The sequence below is a fragment of the Enoplosus armatus genome, chromosome 10 (genome assembly GCF_043641665.1).
Source record: "Enoplosus armatus isolate fEnoArm2 chromosome 10, fEnoArm2.hap1, whole genome shotgun sequence".
NCBI lineage: Eukaryota > Metazoa > Chordata > Actinopteri > Centrarchiformes > Enoplosidae > Enoplosus > Enoplosus armatus.
This window is the reverse complement of record NC_092189.1, coordinates 17,305,219-17,326,420: the sequence shown is the minus strand read 5'-3', so window position 1 is coordinate 17,326,420 and position 21,202 is coordinate 17,305,219. Positions and strand designations below refer to the sequence as shown.

At 39.8% G+C, this 21,202-nt stretch overlaps 1 protein-coding gene across 1 annotated transcript; it reads left to right on the top strand.

The window, feature by feature from the left end:
- Nucleotides 1-3,437: 3,437 nt before the first annotated feature.
- LOC139291001 (E3 ubiquitin-protein ligase TRIM21-like) lies at nucleotides 3,438-5,060 on the top strand. The gene has a single exon (XM_070912874.1). It carries the CDS (start codon nucleotides 3,438-3,440, stop codon nucleotides 5,058-5,060), a length of 1,623 nt encoding a protein of 540 aa, XP_070768975.1.
- Nucleotides 5,061-21,202: the final 16,142 nt, after the last annotated feature.

The window sequence follows — 21,202 nt, the reverse complement described above, 5'->3', positions numbered from 1 at the left end:
GTCGCCACACGCTTAATAAATAAAAGTGTAGATGAAATAGCTCAACAGCCTTTACATTTAGAAATAAGCTTTCTGATCCTTTAAATCTCCAGGCACCACTCCACGGTTCAAGAAAATGTCCGGTTTGATTTCTATGCAGGAGAGTAGCACCGATACAATCCACAAAACACTGAGCTCTCAAAGAGTTTTCTCACACTTTGACATATTAACAACACTCCCACACCAAACATACTCCTCTACCTACAGACTTTTCCTGTGGTGTCAATCAGGCGGGAATTCAGTATTCGTTTTCCATTTTGGTCTCAATGTGTCACTTAATGTACTTAAAATAACTTCTCAGCTGCTTGTGTCCCACATTTATTCATTTCTCTTCATAAATCTTCCTACAAACTGCCAAACTAATAGAGAAGAAGATGAAATGGATAGAGAAGAGATATAACGTTACATTTGAAGATTTTAATAGCATGAGTTGCCACAGACAAGATGTACTTTGAATTGACTTGCAACTCAGGTTCAGTGTTTCTACTTTGCCAGGCAATTTTGACGGAAAGGTAGTAAAGCAGTATCTCTGCTTCCTCTTAAAAGCATTGCTTTTAATAACAGCTTTTAATCCGTGAACACCCTGACAAAGATGGAGTCGTCCTCGCAAGCTTTTGAACGTTTCAAAGTCGTCCTATCAAGAAGGGAAATCTAAAGCTGAGTGTCTGGGGAACAAAAACACTGGAGGGAGGGGATTCTCATTTGGCTTCAGTTCTCCTACAGCAGCCATGTTCCCCAGGCTGATGGATGAAGGGAGAAACTCATCTCATGACTAATTATTTATCTTACCCTCCAGAACTGTTGTGTCTGGGGGTTGGAAACAACACAACCTTCTTCTACTCTGACCAAGTAGTAAACAAACTAGAATGATGGAGGTGGCTTAGTCTCCTCTTTCTCCCTCACACTGTAGAGCATGGCTGCCATACATACAGCCCACAGACAAAATCTGGCAGGTTATATTTCTCGCTTCCTGCGGATGTGTGTATTGTTTTAAATAAATTCTGTCAGATTAAGGGTGATGTTATATACATTTTAACATCCATTGCTTTTGCATTCGAAAACATCATTAGTCGCCAATCACTTTTTCCATCACTTAAATTCATATGAACAACATTTGTTAAAACCCATGTTTTTTTTCCATCAGCGCTGTCGAATCAAAAATGCTTCCACACATGACAGCACTATTGCGATACTACTACTTACTATTACAATAGCAACACAGGGCCAAAAGTGAACACACGAATGTTACACCCTTATGTGATCGTTGAATCCCTCTCTCATTGGCCATTCAAAATCATGCGCATTTAGCATATAGCCTATAACAGCCTCCATTACTCTGGGAAGACTGTCCACACAATTTTGCTCCCGTTCAGCCACAAGAGCCTACGTGAGGTTGAGCACTGATGTTGGGCGATACAGTCTGGCTCTCACTCAGTGCTCCAGTTCATCCCAAAGGAGTTGGATGAGGCTGAGTTCAGGGCTCTGTGCAGGCCAGAAAAGTTCCTCCACACCACACTGGAGAGGATTGTGTGCACAGGAGCGTTGTCATGTTGAAACAGGAAATGGTCTTCCCCAAACAAGGTTGGAAGCACACTATTTTAATTAGAGCTGCCATTAATTAGTCAACATAGCCAATCTCTTGGGCTATAGGATGTGCTTTCGAGACCAGGCTTTATTGTAGACTTAAACTCAGTTTAGAGCAGAGCAGACACCTAGCAGGAGGCATTCAATTCTAATAGAGGGAGGTCTGTGTCCTCTAGCACTTTGAGCTCCTCTAATATCTTATTCATGTATTTGAGGAGAGAAGAGCAGCTACAAGTGAGAGCCGCATGGGTCAGAGAACAGGGACGAAGGGTGGGGAGAAAGCTTGGGCTGAAAGAGGGAAGAAATGAGAAGAAGAAAAAAAAAACAGGAGGAGAAAAGCTCCGACTCCCTCTCATCCCTCCATGAACCTAACAGTGGATCCTGCGGAGGGGAAGAAAGGCCCGGGTCTTGGAGCTCCACACAGACCAGGATCAAAGGGAATCCCCATCTGATTCAAATGTCGTTTGAATGTTTAATGGTACCAAAGGCATTGAGGTGAGGCTTGAATAAGACGTGGCTCACGAGAGCTCTGATCAGAGCTGGCCTGTCATTTTCAGATGAGAACGTCGCATTGTGGACCTTTTTTTTCTGAGCACATCAACTGTATACATAATTAAAAATACTGAGCAAATATACGTATATATCTTAGTGCCGTATGATTGGATCTTCAAAGTCCCATTCCCTTTACATTATGTCTTGATATCATCAGTCACTGAATTAATTAACAGCTGCTGAGGCTGCACCAGCTATTCACATTTTCACAGTAAAGACTACAGCAAATACACAGCGGTTGAATGACTGCACACTGAGATATGAGGCATACAGCATACACCCACATACATGTATTTAAAACACACACATATCGAACGACAAATCAAGCTGCATGGAGGCTTGTACAATGCATCACTCACATATGTTTTTCAATTTAACAATCATGAGCCTATTTTCATATGCTCACACCTACATTTAAAAAATCAAACAAACACATGCAGAAATGGAAATACATTCAATCTTACATGAATGCTGCTAATGCACAGAAACCTGCAGGAAACCCACACAGATTATTTCAGCTCTGACAAAGCCCTTCAAGGATGCAGGGGAGCTATTGTGTTCAAAGCCTTGTTTGCTTGGAGGAGAGAGCACAGGACGAGTGTATTTACAGTTTATTATGCAGATGCCGTCATTAAGCACTCTCATGTAATGCAAATGCACACACGTGCATACAGACTCATTTTGAATTTAACATGTTGTGCTGTCTCAGAGCTTTCATTACATTTGTGCATAATACTGTACATGAAAGGGATTTCTGACGCGCCAACATTGTGGATACATCAACAAGCAAGTAACAAAGAATAATATGAATAATGGACACCTGAAAGAAATCCCCACTCTTATGGCTGTATACAAGCCTTTGAAGGGGAGATTGGGGACACATTTTTATATCTCTAACTTAAGCTCTAATGGATCTGGGAGGAAAAGAAAAGCTCTAAACGTGGGTCACTAGTGAATTGAGGCTGTAATGGGTTAACTTGTTCCTGTTAGATGAGGAAATAGGAGGGGCCGGGCAACTCCTGACTTCATTGCTGAAAGAGAAACCAAAAGAAAGAAAGAAGCTGTGTGTTTACTTTCCTTTACAGATCTGAAAGATTTAGAAAGACCTACACGTGCCAGGTAAAGTTGCAATTTATCACCTTTGCTCTCTTGTCTGTAGTGTTTTTTTACATTTCAGTGATTTCAAACACGGACAACAATTAATCCGGTTTGACTTTATGCTGCTCTAACTTTTTTTCACTTTTTTCACATATTTTCTAGACATGGCTTACGCTAATAGTTCAACGGTTGTGGAGAAATTCCTTTGTTCCATCTGTCTGGATGTATTCACTAAACCTGTGTCGATTCCCTGTGGGCACAACTTCTGTCTTAACTGTATCACAGAGTACTGGGACAATCACAATACTGTATGCCAATGTCCACTGTGTACAGAGAAATTCTACAACAGACCAACGCTTCGCGTTAACACTTTCATTGCTCAGATGGCCGCAGAGGTCAAAACATCTGTTCAAGAAAAATCTTGTGGTATCCCTGAACAAGCAGGAAATGGAAATGTGCTCTGTGGTATCTGCACAGGGGCAAAGCTCCCAGCCCTCAAGTCCTGCTTAGTGTGCTTCATGTCTTACTGTGAAACACATCTGGAGCCTCATCAGAGAATTTCAGCCATGAAGAAGCACAAGCTGATCCACCCAGCTGAGGACCTGGAGAGCAGGATATGCGAGAAGCATGATGGGGCTTTGGAGCTATTTTGCCAGGTGGATCAAATGTTTGTATGCGAGTCCTGTAAAGACAGCGACCACAAAAACCATAAGATAGTGAGTCTGGAGGAGGAGGCTCAAATGAGGAAAGCCCTGCTGGAAATCGACAAGGACGACTCGGATCAGATGATCCAGGTGCGCGAGCAGAAAATTGAGGAGATTCAACGGTCAGTGGAGGCTAGCAGAAATAATGCAGCGAAGGCGCAGTCATACAGCACACATGTGATGACTGCTGTGGTGGACTACATTAAGAGAAGCCAAGCTGAGCTGACTGGGGTAATTCAGACAAAGCAGAAAATAATTGAAACAGAGACAGAAGGCTTCATTAAAGAACTGGAGGGAGAAATTATGCAAATAAAGCAGCACAACTTGCAGCTTAATCAGGTCTCACTCACCAACGACGCCTTCGTATTTCTTGAGAAGTTCCTTTCTCTTACCATCACTCCGCCCCAGGTTAAGGACTGGTCTGATCTGACGATTGACAGTGACCAGTTTACTGTGCGGGGAGCCTTGACCAAGCTGGAGTCAACAGTGATGACAGAAATAAGGATGCTGTGTGATCCCGACTTGAAAGAAATGCAGCGGCATGCTGTGGATGTGACACTGGATCCTGAGACTGCAAACCCTTTTCTCAATGTTTCTGAGGATGGGAAACAAGTCACGCATGGAGACAGAAAGAGGAATCTCCCAAACAAACCAGAGAGGTTTGATAATGTCCTTAATATCCTTGCCAAGGAGGGTTTCTCCTCAGGAAAGTTTTACTACGAGGTCCAGGTTAAAGGCAAAACACACTGGGATTTAGGAGTTGCAAACCAGTCCATCAACAGGAAGGGTGATATTAGACTGAGCCCTACGAATGGATACTGGACTATTTGGCTGAGGAAAGGGAATGAGTTTACAGCCAATGCCGGCCCTGCCATTTACCTCCATGTCAGGGAGATGCCTCAAAAGGTTGGGGTGTTTGTTGATTACGAAGAGGGTCAAGTTTCCTTCTACAACGTGGACGCCCGGGCTCCCATCTTCTCCTTCACCGGATGTAACTTCACTGAGAAGCTCTTTCCGTTCTTCAGCCCCTGTGCCAATGACGGCGGCAAAAATTCAGCCCCCTTGATCATCACTCCTGTCTGATACAACAGCTGAGTTTTTGTTGTGTTTTCTGTAAAAGAAACGGCATGAGGTACTTGGAGAGAGAGAGAGACCACAATAGTAGTATGTTCACATTTTTTTTTATCTGTGAAACGCCACTGTGTCATTCTGTTTACCCCATCCATCAGCGTCAGCGCTGTGTGTCACTATGTGTCGCGTGTCACACAGACAGCTGTAGAGATCCCCATGCAACCATCAGGACATTCACTGCGCGCGCACACACGCACACACACACACACACACACAGACACACACACACACACACACACACACACACACACACACACACACACACACACACACACACACACTTCTGGGGGCACAGCCACACATCTCCCTGGGTTAAAAAAATAAATCTCTATGATCTGGCCATTCATTTTGATACTTTAAAACTATTCCTTGTCTGGCAACATGGCCATACTAACACCAAAGACGGGTCACATATCAGCATTTATAAATATTTTATAGCATGTGTTTTGTACTGCTTGGAGTGTCACATTTCAGGACTGTTTACACATGACATGATGGATGGGCTTGATATCTAGGGCAGGTTGAAATAACTATTACTGTGTTTAAAAATACCTACATGGGATAAATCTCAGGACAGCATATCCCAAGGTGACCCCCGCTACACAACCTGCAATGCAAAATAAATCAGCACTTTGATGTAATGACTTAACAGCATACAGAAAATATTTAATAAAAACAAATTATTTTTTCCACAAATTAATTCATTTAAAAGGGTAGTTATTGAATGGATCAGTCACAATACTGGAGCCTGACTGACACATAATGCCATGTCCTCTAATTAAAATTAGCCAAACCTGCAAGGTGCAGGCTTTACAAATTCAAACGCAGCAAGTCTTTCTGATTAGGAGAGACTTAAGCAACAGTTTACTGAGCAGAGCCAATTAAAGTATATTTGTTTGTTGGTGCATACCATTTAATTCTGTTTCTTTTTTTTAGAATTGTGATTTTCTTTTTGTGAGACTGTCAGCATCAGTCGTGTCAGAAAGTGCCCCAAATAGACATATGTTTACATTCAAGTGACAAAGCCCATTAGCAAAGGAAGAAGTTAGGTAGCGACAAAGTCTGCATAGGGAGGAGGTTGGGGTGGATGTATAGGTCAACAAAAGGTACTCCAATGATGCTGGTCTCTTGAGCACGTGTCTCTTCAATGAGGTTGTTATAATCTCATCTGGACATACAGCTGCAGAGCTTTATGAGACGGGAAGCTTAGTGCTGGTCAGATTGGCCCACTAAATGCTGTATCATCATGTATCAAGATGCCAGAACTGAGAGACCACACACTGGACAATGTGTCAAATGAAAGAGGACCACGTAACCATGTAATTCTGGTTATTGAAGTCATTTATCAAGGGAAAATGCCAAATATTTGAGGGTTCCAGCTTCTCAACGTGAAGATTTGCTGCTGTTCTCTCTTATATATATATATATATATATATCACTGTAAAGAAAATATCTTTGACTTTTGGACAGCTGTTTGGACAAAAAGTAATTTTTCAAGACGCCAATTTGAGTTCTGACAAATAGTGATGGCCATTTTCTATTGTTTCTGACATTGTATTGCTCTTTGAGATGATTAGTTGTGGAAAATATTGTACATACAATGCAGCCCTAGTCTGTAGTATATCTGATGTCAACTGTCTGATGTTTGACTGAAATGCAATGGGGGGACAAAAAAAATAAAGGTGATTTAGTTGCAAACAGGAATCCCTTTCTTTCTTTATCTCACACTTGATAAATACTGCCAACAGATAAAGACACTGAACACTGAATTACTGAATTAAATATGGAATTAAAAGTACACGTCACTTTTGTCTGCGAAATATGAACACAAATTAGAGACTCTCTTGACAGCCTGAGATTCCCACAACATACACTTAGCAATTTTGTAGACACCACTCACAAAATAAACCATTACGTTTCTCCCCTCAGTGCGATTTGAAAAGTAATGTTAATTCTGCCTTTCACATGCAGGGGAATGAGTCTTTAATGATTTGACAGATAATTGCATGCCATGTCTCAAATGAAAACAGGTTATCTGCAAAATGGGAATGGAAATGTGCATGTGTTATATACATAGAAAGCTTGGGTTAACATAATGCAGATGCAGCTTTGTTGTACTTCTAATGGTCAGTGGTGGGAGAAGTATTTAGATATTTTATTTAGCAATACCAGCATGTGAACAAGTAAAAGGAATCTTACTTAAGTAAATATATAGAAGTGTTGACAGCTAAATGTACTTAAAGTATCAAAAGTACTGGTGGATCACTGTAAAAGCAGACGTTTCAGGATGGAGACGGTGGAGGTGAAACTACTATTAACTACTTTATACTCTGTTTGGTGGTTTAATGCATCAGATTTTACTGATCACACCTGAATCTGCAAAGAAACTGGTGACTATATCTTTTAATAACAGTAGTGAAGTAAAAAGTACAATATTTCCCTCTGAAATATAGTGAAGTAGAAGTATAAAATAGCATAAAATTTAAATACTCAAGTACAAGTAGCATAGAATTGTACTCAACTACTAATAAATGTACTTACAGTAGTTACAATCCAACACTGATCATGGTAATAAGGGTTTGATCTTTGTACTATTGGCTCAGTCAGAATTAAGGTTATTTGATGTTTCAGCAAATCTATTCAAATACTCTTTGGGAATAGTACTGAAATTGTTATACAGTGACCACACAAACATTTTTATTGTTTTAACAAGTTTTTTTCTTTTGACTTTTTTGCTAAATCATCCAACGCTGAATAAAATGGCTATCCTGTATTTGAAATGTGCTCCAGTTTAATACTGTCATGGAAAGTCATTATAAAGGGTGCTTGACAACAAAGACAGTTTCAAGTTGTGGGTGTGCACTGTACTGCTTCTATTGCAATAAGACAGGTGTTGATTTGTGAAGCTAACCAAGAACACATCATGTGTAAGTGCTATTGATCGACTCAAACAGTGAGGTCATGCTCCTCAACATACCAGCAGCTTTTTCACAGCTCATTCTGCTCACTTTTTTTTTTAGACCGCAACACAACTGCAAAGAAAAGGCGATCCCGGACTGCTGTGAAATGCTGATACCAAAAGAAAAAGGATAATTCAAGCAGTTTGTACGGGCCCCTCAGGCAGCCTTTGTTATGCATTGTCTGAAAAGAGAGGCTGGCGAGGAGAAGTGCACGTGTGAACAATGAAAAGTGTCTAAATTCGGTATAAATGAACCACAAATAATTTGCAATTGAAAGGACGATAATGTGTTCGTCACTAACCCAACAAGGCAAAGCTTTCTATTAAAGTGTGCATGCTGCCTTTATTAATTGCTTTCCAGCTATGAAATGCTTATAATTCAAAAATATAATAACAATTGGTGTCACGTGCTTGAGATAAACACCTACAGAGCTTTGATCAATTGTGTCTCCATTCAGCTGCATATGATCTCATTACTGTAGTCTTTACTACCTGCAGTCTGTTAATCAGCTCCTATTAGGTTGGATTTTTTTTTCCACCTTGAAGTTAAGCCCTTACATAAGCAGACAGGATAACATAAAATTAAGATGTATATTAGACATTTTCAACACATTGCTAGATACATTTTTAGCCACACAAGTGGCGAGGCTCTAGGCTCAGTCAGTCCACCACTTGGTCCAAACTGAAATATTGAAACAACTACTGGATGCCTTGAAGTTTGGTACAGATATCCATGATTCCTCAAGGGTGAATCCTAATGACTTTGGTAATTGTCTGACTTTTCCTATTGCGCTACCATGAGGTTGACATTTGTGGTTTTGAGTGAGTTGTCTTGACAACTATTGGAGAGATTGGCATGAAATTTGGTACAGACACTCATGGTCCCCTCGGGATGAATTGGAATCACTTTGGTGATATTTTCACCTACCACTATCATCAGGTCAAAATTTTGTCTAATACTTATCCAAATATATATGACGGGAATTCTGGGAGAAAAGGTTGAGAAAGTCTGTATTAGTTTTTCACAACAGGATGTTGGTCTGGGTAATTACACTGCCCTAATGAATGACAGTATGTGAAAAATATAAGTCCATCATGTGGTGTGTGTGTGACCACATTTCTGCAGGCACACATGCCTTTGTCCTACAGTATGTGTATCTAATGAAGTGCCAAATGTAATGAGATAAATCTATCCATTAGGATCCCTTAACGAGACTAAATCCACATGGCTGCTAATGAGTCGGTGCTCCATCAGTCATCCTCAGAGAGCTGGAGGACCTGACTGAAGCTGGAGACGACCCGCAGCCAGACAGAATCAGACCCTCTAAGCCAGTAAATCCACAGCTCCAGCTGTTGCAGACCTCCATCATTTAACCACCGGCCCTTCAGGGAATGACTTCAAGTTAGCAAGCAGTTACAACTGATAGACAGTGGAGTCATAGCCGGCACAGGGAAACACTAATCATCTGTAATCATTGATCTGCCATTACTGGGCCACACTCATTAACCTGATGGAACAATGCTCTGCAGAATTCTGTTGTTAGTGGGCTATCATTAGTTTTCCAGCTACTGCTGTGCTAAACATGTGTTCTCTACACAGGCACTACATGCCGAGCAACAACATGTGGCTAATATAACAATATATAGGGCTGAAACAATTACTTAAGACACTGGAGTTATTCAAATAATAAAAATGCTCAATTCAAATCCTTTGCTTCAAAGCTTTGTTTCATCCATGGAAGTATTATACAGTGAACAAGTTCGTGAACATTTATCACTGTCACACAAAGAAATGATGTTTTGTATTGACCTTGCAAGTTGAAAATGGAGGAAAGCGAAAAGGGAAAAGAGAGAATTGGGCAGTAAAAGCACCAGAAATCATTAGTGTTTTGGGGGCATTTCAGTTTGAAAGCTGCTGTAGTGACCTGGTAGGCACATGGTGGCACGAGCAAAGGGCTGCAACAGCAACGCAGGGTCAATGGATACTGTACATTAAGAAAAGGCAAGCCCTGTTTTAAAAGACACCTGCCAGCGATAAGTGGTTACTGTAAGTGCAGTAATAAGAAGAAGAACTGCAGTGGCATGTAAAGTCGTTGCCACTGAAACAACACTCATAGGTTTCACCAATTTAAAAGCGCTTTAGCCACATTCTGTTTTTATGATGGTGTTTGTATCTTTTATTATTGTGTAATTATAAATAATACAACTGAAATCTGGCCTACTTAATTTTTCTCATATTTATTCTTGCTTTTTAAACAAGACAAGAGTCTACATCCATGCTAGCAGCTCTGTGAGGCTGTTCTTAGGCACAGCTGCGCTTTGGGCTAAATCCTAAAGCCAGCATGGTGACAATGACAATGCTAGCATGTTGGTTTTTAGCTGATATACTGTTCATGACCATGTTCACCATCTTAGTTTGGCGTGTTAACATGCTAATATTTGCTTATTAGGGAATCACCCAAGTATATTGTTGGGGAACCATGAATGTCTGGACATAATAAATAAAAAATAAAACAATCAATCCAATAATTTTTGAGTAATTTCAGTCTGGATCAAAGTGGTGGACTGACCCACCAACAGACAGACAGATCGACATTGTCATCTCCAAAGTCATGCCGTTAGCAATTACTAGATTAATTGGCAGAATGAGGGGAAGAACATTTGATGATGAAAATCTAGATTTACGTTGGATGTTTCGGAAATTTACAATTGTGAATCCAAGCCAACCAATATCTTTGCTACAAACCCAGTAAATCAAGTAAACAAGCTTGCAAGCACATATTGTGTGAGTTAAAATCATACATAAAATGAATGCACTGATCAATATTTGCAGCAGGAGGGTTGTTTTGTTGGGTCATCAACCTTATTTTCATGGTCATGAAGTGCAGAACTGACACAGATTTCCATTTTTACAGGCAAGGCATCTTCATGTAGATCACACACTCGGTAAACTGAAAGTGATTTACATGAAATGGTCATGAAATCAATTTCACAATGTGTTTCACAAAATTCTAAACTTTGGGGGCCGATTCAAGACATGCAACACACATACATACATTAATCTTAATAGCAAGACATCAAACCATCGGAATAGTTTTTCCCTTTTTTTGTTGGTCTTCATACAAGCTGTCAGTAAATGCAGAGGAACTGCAGCAAGAGCTGTCATCATGATAGTAGTGCACTTATACAGCATTAATGGCACCTTTACTATAATAGCATTCATAACTTGAGTAACTGAAAGAGAGAAAAATAATGGATGAGTGACTTTGCTCTCTATCTCTAAGATGGAAAAAAAAAACTGGGTGGCTTTTCCAGTGACAGATCAGATTTGTGCTCCACAAAAGCTTTGATCTTAAGGCTTTCTGACAGGCTTTAATCTGAGCAGACCACACACACACACACACACTTTTCATTGAAGCCACAATATACAAAATGGACTTTATTTATTTCCAGCCGTCTGTTTGTGGTTTTGAGAAAAGTCAGTACAACGACAGCTGAAGTGAACTCTTCCAGAGGATACTGTGGTTGATAAATAACAAAAAAGTGTCTAAATAAAATGTGAAAACCATGCTAAGCTCATCTGTTTTTCTTGTGGTGAGTCATACCGTACTGTAACTCTGGGTCTCTGCTTGAAGCTGTTGTCCCAAAGGTCGCTTTTTATAAATGTGCCTGCTGCACCTTTTCTTTTAGTTATTTTCACTGGATTTGTTGCGGCAGGTGTGCGTCTCCTCCAAATTCATATTTCTGAACAAAGGAAGCAGCCTCTTATCTGAGAAACAATTCCGACACAAGAAATGGTAAAAGACAAAGAGGAGCTGCAGACCTGCCAAGCAAGGCCATACTTCCAAATATTTCACTCACTCTAATTTATTCTTCATTTCTTCATTTTCAAGTCTTAAAAAGAGACTAGTTAATAGTAGTAATCTAAACGACTTGGTGTAACTTATCCAGGTGTGGAGGAAAATGTAATCCCACAGTGTGAGAAACATGTAATTGTCGTGCTTTCTTTATACAGCGTTATCTTGCTATGAATTATTAGTCTGGGCTCACTGCATTCTTCATGTGCCCACTGCTTTGTACTATAATATCCTACTCTAAAATGTACAAAGTTCTCCCTGACACGCCTTGCCCTGTCTGTGAACCCATGCTGAAAACCTCCATGACTCCTCATTTTGATGGAACTCTAGTTACTGTACTGTCTGTTGTTGGTGAAATCCTCTGGCTTTCACCTGCTGTAGCGAAACAAACACGACTCTTCAGATCAGATCTGCCTCAGACTCTGACTGACTTTTCTACAACGCCAGCTGATTCAACCAAATGACAACATTAGCTTGCTACAAAAAACACCAAAGACCCACAAAGAGTGAGTAGGAGAGTTAATACGGATGACCTAATATGTGAAGGTTCACTTTTAACTTTGGAAACAGCAGTTTGAAGGTCCACTTACTGGCTTTTTTCTTGATCTTTATCTTCAAACGCACCTTACAGTCTTCTTCAACATACGAAGGAAGACCTTGTGTTAAGATTTCTTTTCTCCGAACTGATTAATAATAGAAGAGTTCACTACATGTCAAATCTTTAATACTGAATCGTCAAACTAAACCGAATATATTAAGTCACCATATGCAGTATATCAATATTGTGATATTACAGAGGATGTTATAACCCTCCCGTAATGCAGATGAAAACTGGTTGTTCACCCATTCATCATTGTTTTAAATTGCTTACTGCTCTCAGGGGTCTTGAGCAAATCCCAGCAGGCATTAGGTGGGAGGTGTGTTACACCTGGACAGGTGTAGCAATACACAGTAGATGTGTGGAAGACATTAACATATTCATTAGCTCTTAACAATTATTATGGAGAAGCAAGATATATTTTTGTCAGTCTCAGCAGCCTGCAATAGTAAACCTTTGTTTGTTCAGGACTTAAAGGGACGCACTCGCAAGGTCAACACTGTCGTTGACTGGGGAGAAACATTATTTACCTTACATAATTGGAAACACTAGCCAGCGGTGCAACTGAAAGAAAGATGGGTCATGTGCAGATTCTCCCCAGGTGGACAACCTTATCGCTACCTCTGGGAATTAAATCTATAATAGCACAAAGAACACACAGATATTGTCTTTGATGGAGTTGTTGGCGACTGTCTTTGGCAGGAGAAAAATTAGCCATTTAGCCGGCCGGTGAGAGGTTTCACAGGCCTGTTCGACTTGAAGCACCACCAGTGAGTTAACTTGCCCTGCAAGTACTGATATTAGTTAATTTAGAGCCCCTGTGTATCTCTGCCAGATTGTAAATCCAGACCAATTAGTGTCACCCCGACAGATGAGAACATGGAGCAACACCTCTCTGTCTTAAGGGCCCTCTTCTTCATAATGCAATTAATTAGAAAGCCCTTCTTTAATTAGACAGCACACTGGCCCTGATAAAAATGAGGCTCGTTGGGTGAGTGTTTGCACATAACACACATACACACACGCACAGGCAGAGATTTCAGTGCACACAAAGACAACACTACAGTACAGTATTTTGTGTATAACAGGTCAGTATGCGTGAGGGAGCCGAAGGCATGTGAGTTTTTGATTGGCGGGATTGTTGGCACGGTGAGAGGCAGGCGGATGTGAAATCTCCGCCGTGCAGCTTCCTGGTTTCAGCCATGTGACCTCCAAACAGTCCAGACAAGCAGAGCCGCAGGCTACAGCAAGCTAATCAAAAACAGCAAAGACCAAACAAGGCAACCTCTTTCAGACTGTCTCAAAATAACAGGATTATAGTTTATCTCTCACCAGCAGTTATTTGATGCTGGTGGCATTTAAATTACATTCCATCAGGAGACATCCAGCCAGACAAAGAGAGCAACTGTAATTCCAGGTGGGGAACTGTATAGCACAACATATACTAGTATTGGAGCATTATTGCAAAACTAGAAAGGACGGAGCCCTTTTTTCTTTAGTGTCATGGTGGTACTGTAGATTGAGGTTATATTGTCAGTACCTGGAGGAAGACTGATTCTTTTCCTCTTCTTGGCTTTTTCAGCTGTGTTTTCCAGGGAAGGACACTCTGTCACCAGCGGCCCATTGGAGCTGCTGAAGTGGAGATGGTCGCTGCTGGTCGTTGGGTCGAAGGGAAGAGTGTTGAGCCCTAAAAAATGACAAGAAAAACCACGTTAGATGAGACGACACAGCCGTGTACAATTAGCTGTGGTCAAACACAGCAAAATGTAACCTAAAGGTCTGTTAAAGGTGTATAGTAAAAAATTACCGTTATTACCGCATCTGCAGGGATTTGAGCTGTTGAGCTGATCAATATCATTGACTCATCAAATGACCTACTGACACTCCGGTTTCATTGAAACAGTCTGTGTAACCTTGCAACTAGATGGAACTTAATTGAGTCTTTGCCTTGGTACAACATACAATTAAATGTCTTGTGAAAATACCCAAAACTACTGAATCCCAATAAAATATCTCCATCCCGAGATGCTGGTGGGAGTTTCTAGATCTTACCTCAAATATAGTATTGATGTGGGCAGACACACACACACATAATATGACTCATCAACATCTAAGAAAGTCTGGGCTTTAATGCAAATGATCAAAATCTGCCTAATGGTTTTGAGGCCGTATTCTGTTCTATAAATACTTTTAATTTTCACCTGCTCATTTTCTAATTATTCTGTTCCCTTAAGAGACTCAATAGTCTGACACAGAATAGAGAAATAAATGAAGTCACATCCTTGAGTAATGGTCACAACAATAATGAAATTATTTCCAAATCCCAAGGAATGACGAGCAAATACGATCTAAAACATCAGCTATTGTCCCTCTTATAAGAAGATTAAGGGAGATACATGCATTCTTGTTTATACAGTAATTCTGAGGAGACACTACATACATATAAACTAACCTAATGTGCACCTGTTTCTGCATGTCCCTGTTTTTCAATGGAATACAATAGATCTGGATGATGGTCTCTCAGGCCCTGTCAGCTTTATTGATCACTCGCAGGGGAATGAGACGCAATTTCACGTATCAGACTCAGACATCGTCCCGTTTACCTCAAAACATGCTTTGTTCTTTTTCATGACTTTGTTGTCCTTTGCATTTGTGCGTGTTTTTGTGAGAGAGTGACTGATGTGATTTTTGTCCCTCACAGATCTCCAACATAATGATGTGATTTTGACAATTATTAGATGGATGATGAATCTTTGCATTTTTGATTAAAATTTTTACATAACTGATGTGTTCGTGCTATTGTAATGAAAGGTCAGAATTATTCATTCAAATCTGAGCTTCATCTTTCTCTAGGGCTCTTTATTGTCACTTATGTTTTTTAATCAACAACATATAAAGCCAGGTGAAAATCCAGTTTAAAAAGTTCCATTTGCAGCATTAATGTTGAGTTGATGCGTTTATTTCTTTAGTTTATTTTGTCTTCACTGTCTTTAAACAAAGGTATTTTAGAGGTTTAATTATCACAAGAGAAGCTCATTTACTGTGACTGCTTTGAACAGTATCAACTTGCAATGGAAAACAAAAACCTTTGGAGACATCTGGACACAAAATCCAAGTAAAAACTTGTATCTAGATTTGACACAGCCCAGTTTTATTCATGTCTCCAACATACATAGTGAAATTCAATTTTTCCTTCCCTCGCTGGGAGAACATACATTCCATTTCATAGTGTTTTATCAGTAAAACTAGTAGTACCCTGTTCGCTTCATGGTTGGTTCCACATGCAAAACTTTAAATACTTCCTCTTTTGCAGCCTCTGAATCTATATTATAGTGATGCACTACATTCATTCTTTGCCTTTCCCCCGAACTCTACATTACAATTAATCCTTAATTCATACTGCATGCATTTGCACCTGTAGTTGTCAAATTATGAACAAAAATGCTTGTCACGTAAATCAGGCTCACACACCACATGTAAAGTGTTTTTTGCTTTTATTTTTTTTGTTCTGAAAATTGGCCTAAAGGCACCTTTTTCTTTGTCAATGACATGTTTACTTGTGCTCTGTTCAGTCCTCTCCATCCCTTTCTCTTCTGTGTAGCTGCTGCACATCAGGATGCACAGATAGTTGCCAGCAGACGCTGACATGAGATTGGCTTCATGCATTTATGGATGCAGCGCAGCCTCTATATCACTGTTATGTCTCGTTCTATATATTGGACAAGACCAGGCCTATAATGTGTTTACAAGGGATTTTAATAGCTGCCTTCATTCAGCTGAGTCTCTTCCCCATTCACTATTACACAAGGACAGATGGAGCCTTTCTCTACATGGTCCTACACCAGTCTGTCTTTCATTTTACTGCGTTCTTGTGGGTGTATCCTCTGTGTATATGTAGCATGTTTTTATGTAAGTACATCTATCTATCTATCTATCTATCTATGCTTTTGTTTTGTTATTTATGCAACAATCTGATCCATGCTGCCCTTCAGTAATCTGGGTTTTATACTGGTGCACCTTCTGCTGGCAGACTTTCTAAATAAGCAATACAGCAGAGGGTAATAAAGGTTTTCCTTACACCTGTATAGAACAAATGGAAAAACAGACGGGGAATACTTCAGATTTAGATGACACTAGCTGGTACCTGAGCACAGCCTCTTGTCCAACTTGTTTTTGCTATTTAGGTGACTAAAGACACAAGCATGATCTTGTCACAGTGCAGATCAATCTGGAGGAGGATATACTTTTAGTGGGATGGATGGATTAGTATTCCAGGTGGAGTGGGAGCAAGGTTCAATACTGGCCACTCAGCTCCTCTAGTCCACTTTAAAAGCAACCAACAGTTTCCTAATGGGCTAAATGCCGCGTCCAGTCCGGCTTCTCCTGAGAGAAAACTCTTCATGTCTGGGAGAAGGTCCCAAAGCATATGAACATACAACACCTAAAATATGCCAATTGCAGATTATGTCCCTCTTCAAACTGAAATAACACACAACAGGACACTGACATTCCTAACACTATGTTTTCTGCTCGTAATGGTGCAGTTGATGTAAAATGATGCAAAAGTTATTTTAGAAGAAACTGATGTAATTGCATTTAGGCAACAACGTAGCAGCTACATTACGTTTCATGTTCCCTATAAGTGTTTTTGTTATTTGTACTTTTTCTATAATCAAGTGATTAAAAAGTTACATTCAGTCAAATATGTATTAAGGCTGCGACTGCCAATAATTTCATTATCCCTGAATCTGCAGATTCTTTTCTTAATTAATTGGTTAATCATTTTGTCTTGTGACTTCATCCTTGAGCCAGGAAGAAGTCATCAAATTGGGTTTTTTTCTCAGACAAACCCGAAGATTCACTTTACAATCACATAAGACAAAGAAAAGCAGTTAATCTTCACAACTGAGAAGCTGGAAGTTGGGAATATTTGGCATATTTAATTGAAAAATGATTTTTAAAAGAGTACTGCACCCATTAAGCATTGTACTGCTGTAACATTGTTGAACTCCAATGGACAGTTTTTGAAACAGATGAAAATTGATGCAGAATAACCAGAAATACCGTCTTTTTTATTCCACGCATTCTTCTTCCTTGTCAAAACCTGGTGCCTTCATTACTCACAGTGCAACTTGATCGCTGAGATTCGGGTGTCTTCTGTGAGTGGCGGCTAAAGTAGCCTCGAGCCTTTAGCCTCAAGCAGAGATTGGAGGAGCGGGCTACAGAGGTCCTGTACACTTACTTCTGTGTAACTCTACAAAAGCAGGTTTTTTCATTCATCAAACTTGCAGTCTTCAGCCCAAACCGATTTATCAGTTTATCAGATTTTGCACAGCTCACTCTGGAGCCACAAAAGGCTTTACACAGCTTTACATATGCAGTAGTTCCCCCAAAACACTTTTAAACAGATTGTTGCTGATTATTTTTTTGTTGACAGACTTAATGTTTTAGCAACTAATCTTTTTAGCAGTAAAGTTTCTAATAAGGTGAGAGAAGAAAAATAATTTTGAATTGGAGACATCCAAGTGAGCGCCTCCTCTGACTACAGCCATGAAACGAACAAATAAAAACACCTTTTTGCTTTTGAGATAAGAGGTGATCTCAGCAGGCAGAAACACGGCACAATTTCCTGCCAAAATGATTAACAAAATAGTAGCGCGCCACCTGATACGCATTAACACAGCTGCGTCAGTTGACTTCATATTTAGCGTATAAACACACCAATTATTACAAAATTAACAAATCGAAAGTACAATAAATCATCTTTGCAGGTTTTTCTGTTCTAACCATCACCTGAGGGCATTGGTGCTCTAATCTACAGTCTGTGACACGAAAAACATGTTTACATTCTGCCCCCCCGTAAACACAGCTCCTCAGATTGACTCTGTTGCTTCCCTTTTTGGAAAACAGAAACCTTATCAAAACCTTCCTCTGACAGTACATGTGAATACTAATGCAAGTATTCACCCATGCTTGAGCCTGCACTTGTATTTCTCCCCATAAAGTCCTGCACCTCTCTGCTGTCTGTGTAACGCAACTGTCTGGGGTTACATCAAACACACCTACGCACACCTTTTCACTGACTGCATCAGTCTTTCTTTCCTGAGATGTCTGCGACCCGTCAACATCCATCTGTCTGGGCTTTCTCTCTCTCTCTCTTTCCCTCTCTGGTGCTGCATGACAGACCCAGCAAAGTGTCAGTTCATTCTCTGTTGCTGATTTGATATTACTGCTGTCAGTCTTCGAGCTGATCTTTGTCAACGTTTTATCCAAGACATTCAAAAACGTAAAGAAAGGAAACAACGAAGGCCAAAAGATCAGAGTTTTCACACAGGGCTAATGCTAGAAATTCTGGGCCTCAAAACATGAAGCAATGTGTGCCCCACCCTGACGTGTCTAACATCAATAGCAACTCCTTGTCAGTCTAAAAAAAACCCTGGAAAGTTGTTGGATTTTATTTTACAGACTAGCTGTACTCTGGCATGTTTGTGCACTTCTTGGTGCATGTGTGGATGTGTTTTTACTGACCTACAATCTGTATATCTTCTCTCCATCTGTGTCCAGGCAGATGGAAATGTGTATTTTCTCTCCAAAAGGCCTTAAACTGAATTGCCTACACTGCATGGCTGCAGTGTCACTCTATATGGAGGTGGGCAGACATATTCTCCCAGGGATTCACAAACACTCTAAAAGAGAGCAAGATGAGGTTATGGTGGTATACTGCCAGACCCAACAGATACATTTGTGCAGTAGTATCAATTAGCAAATATTTTTATACCACAAACAGTATGACGCATGACATTATACTGCTGACTAAAAATGACAAGTCCTGACTGAAATCCCTAACTGTCCCATAAACATTTTTGAGTTCCTTGAGGCAAAAAAGATTTTGCGTTTAAAAATTGTAAAATAGCACATTTGATGAATAATTAGTGCCCGTTCCATTTTCTTCAATGTGCTCTCTGATATAGCTCTCATACATTTTACATTCAGAAGGCCAATAATGGAAACATACCTCATTCGCATTTAATGTTTTACATGTCAAAAGTTTAAAGCTGCTCTTATCAATATTTTTATATGAATAATGGATCAAATGTGAAACTTAATGGAATGTGAAAGGGGTTTTGCTCGCAGTGGCAAACGCAGAGTGAATTATTACTCAACTTTAGCTCATTGTTTTGGTTTTCATGGCTTGCAACTTTACTATATCAGTTCACTCTCACTGGTCTCATCAGCATTGTTTCCAGCCGCACTGGACAGCTGTGTTTTACAGCAAAAAAAAGTAAAAACCCACCGTACACTGCAATGCCTAGCATCAAAAAACTGATTTAAGAGGCAGATATTTCTCTCAGGAGTTGTTGGAGACCAAGACAGAGGAGAGTGAATATTGGACTTATTTTTGTCAGGTCCACCCAAACACAATTCCAAATGAATAATAACGTTGCTCCATGTCTGCACCATGTGTAAATAAGCTAGTGTTTGCTAACCCATTTTTCATATCATCTTTATATGGAGATAATATGTCAATGTTGTGTTCACTGCCTCCAAGTAGACAAAAATCAAAAAACATTTTTACGGAAACCTGAGAAAGAAATTACAATGTGAAGACAACAAAAACAATAAATGAAAGTCTGAGAATGTGTAATGAACATTTAAGAATATTGAATGAAATTTGAAAATATGAGACTGATTTGAATATATTCAGCAAAAAATTGCACCCTTGAGTCTATATGCATATCAGCTTTGCACATCTGGACACTGAAACCCCGTTATTTTTATACAACTCTATCGGCACTATGTCTCTGCATGTAAACAGAAGCTGAAAAGCATTTACAGGAGGGAGACACAATAAACTTAATACAGAGAGAGATGACCGGTAGAGAAAACCACTTGAACCACCAATCATTAATATTACCATGAAATAGCAATGGATCCAACGGGCTAATGGGCAGAACAGATCCATGAACAACACAGGATAATGTCTGCTGAAAGTGATACCTCATTTTATCAGTAAGATGAGTCAATGCCAGACTAGAAAAACCAACACACAATTTAAAAAAACATTCAAAACATATGGAGTACTCTGGCAGCCTACCATGTATGTATTTGTCAGTCCTGAAAGATGCAGGAATAAACAAGACTAAGCGTCTACGGCCATGCTAGCAGCTCTGTGAGACTGAAATGAGCTAAATGCTAACGTCAGCATGGTAGGTATGGCAGGTATAATGTTAATCATGGTTACCATCTTAGTTTGCAATAACATTTGCAATTTAACACTAAACACGGGGCTATAATTTCAGCAGTTATTTGGTTATAAAATAAAATATTGGACAAAATATGAATTTGATCTGATGATGCCCCTAGATTAAAAGTCAGTGGATCACCAAAGTCATTAGACTTCATCCTGCAGGGACCACGAATGTCTGCTGTACAAACTTTCATGGCAATCGATCTCATGTTTATTGAGATAACTATGAGATCAGTCTGGAACAAAGAGTTGGACCGACTGACCAACCGACACTACCATTAAAAAACTGCTGGGAATACAAGCAAGTACAAAGTAATGTGTTAGACCTCTGATATCTCGGCTCTGATAATAATTTATAACACTGACAGAGTGTCAGTGAAAGATATTCTATTGTGCAATATATTAACAGCTAAAATTTAACTACTGTAATGT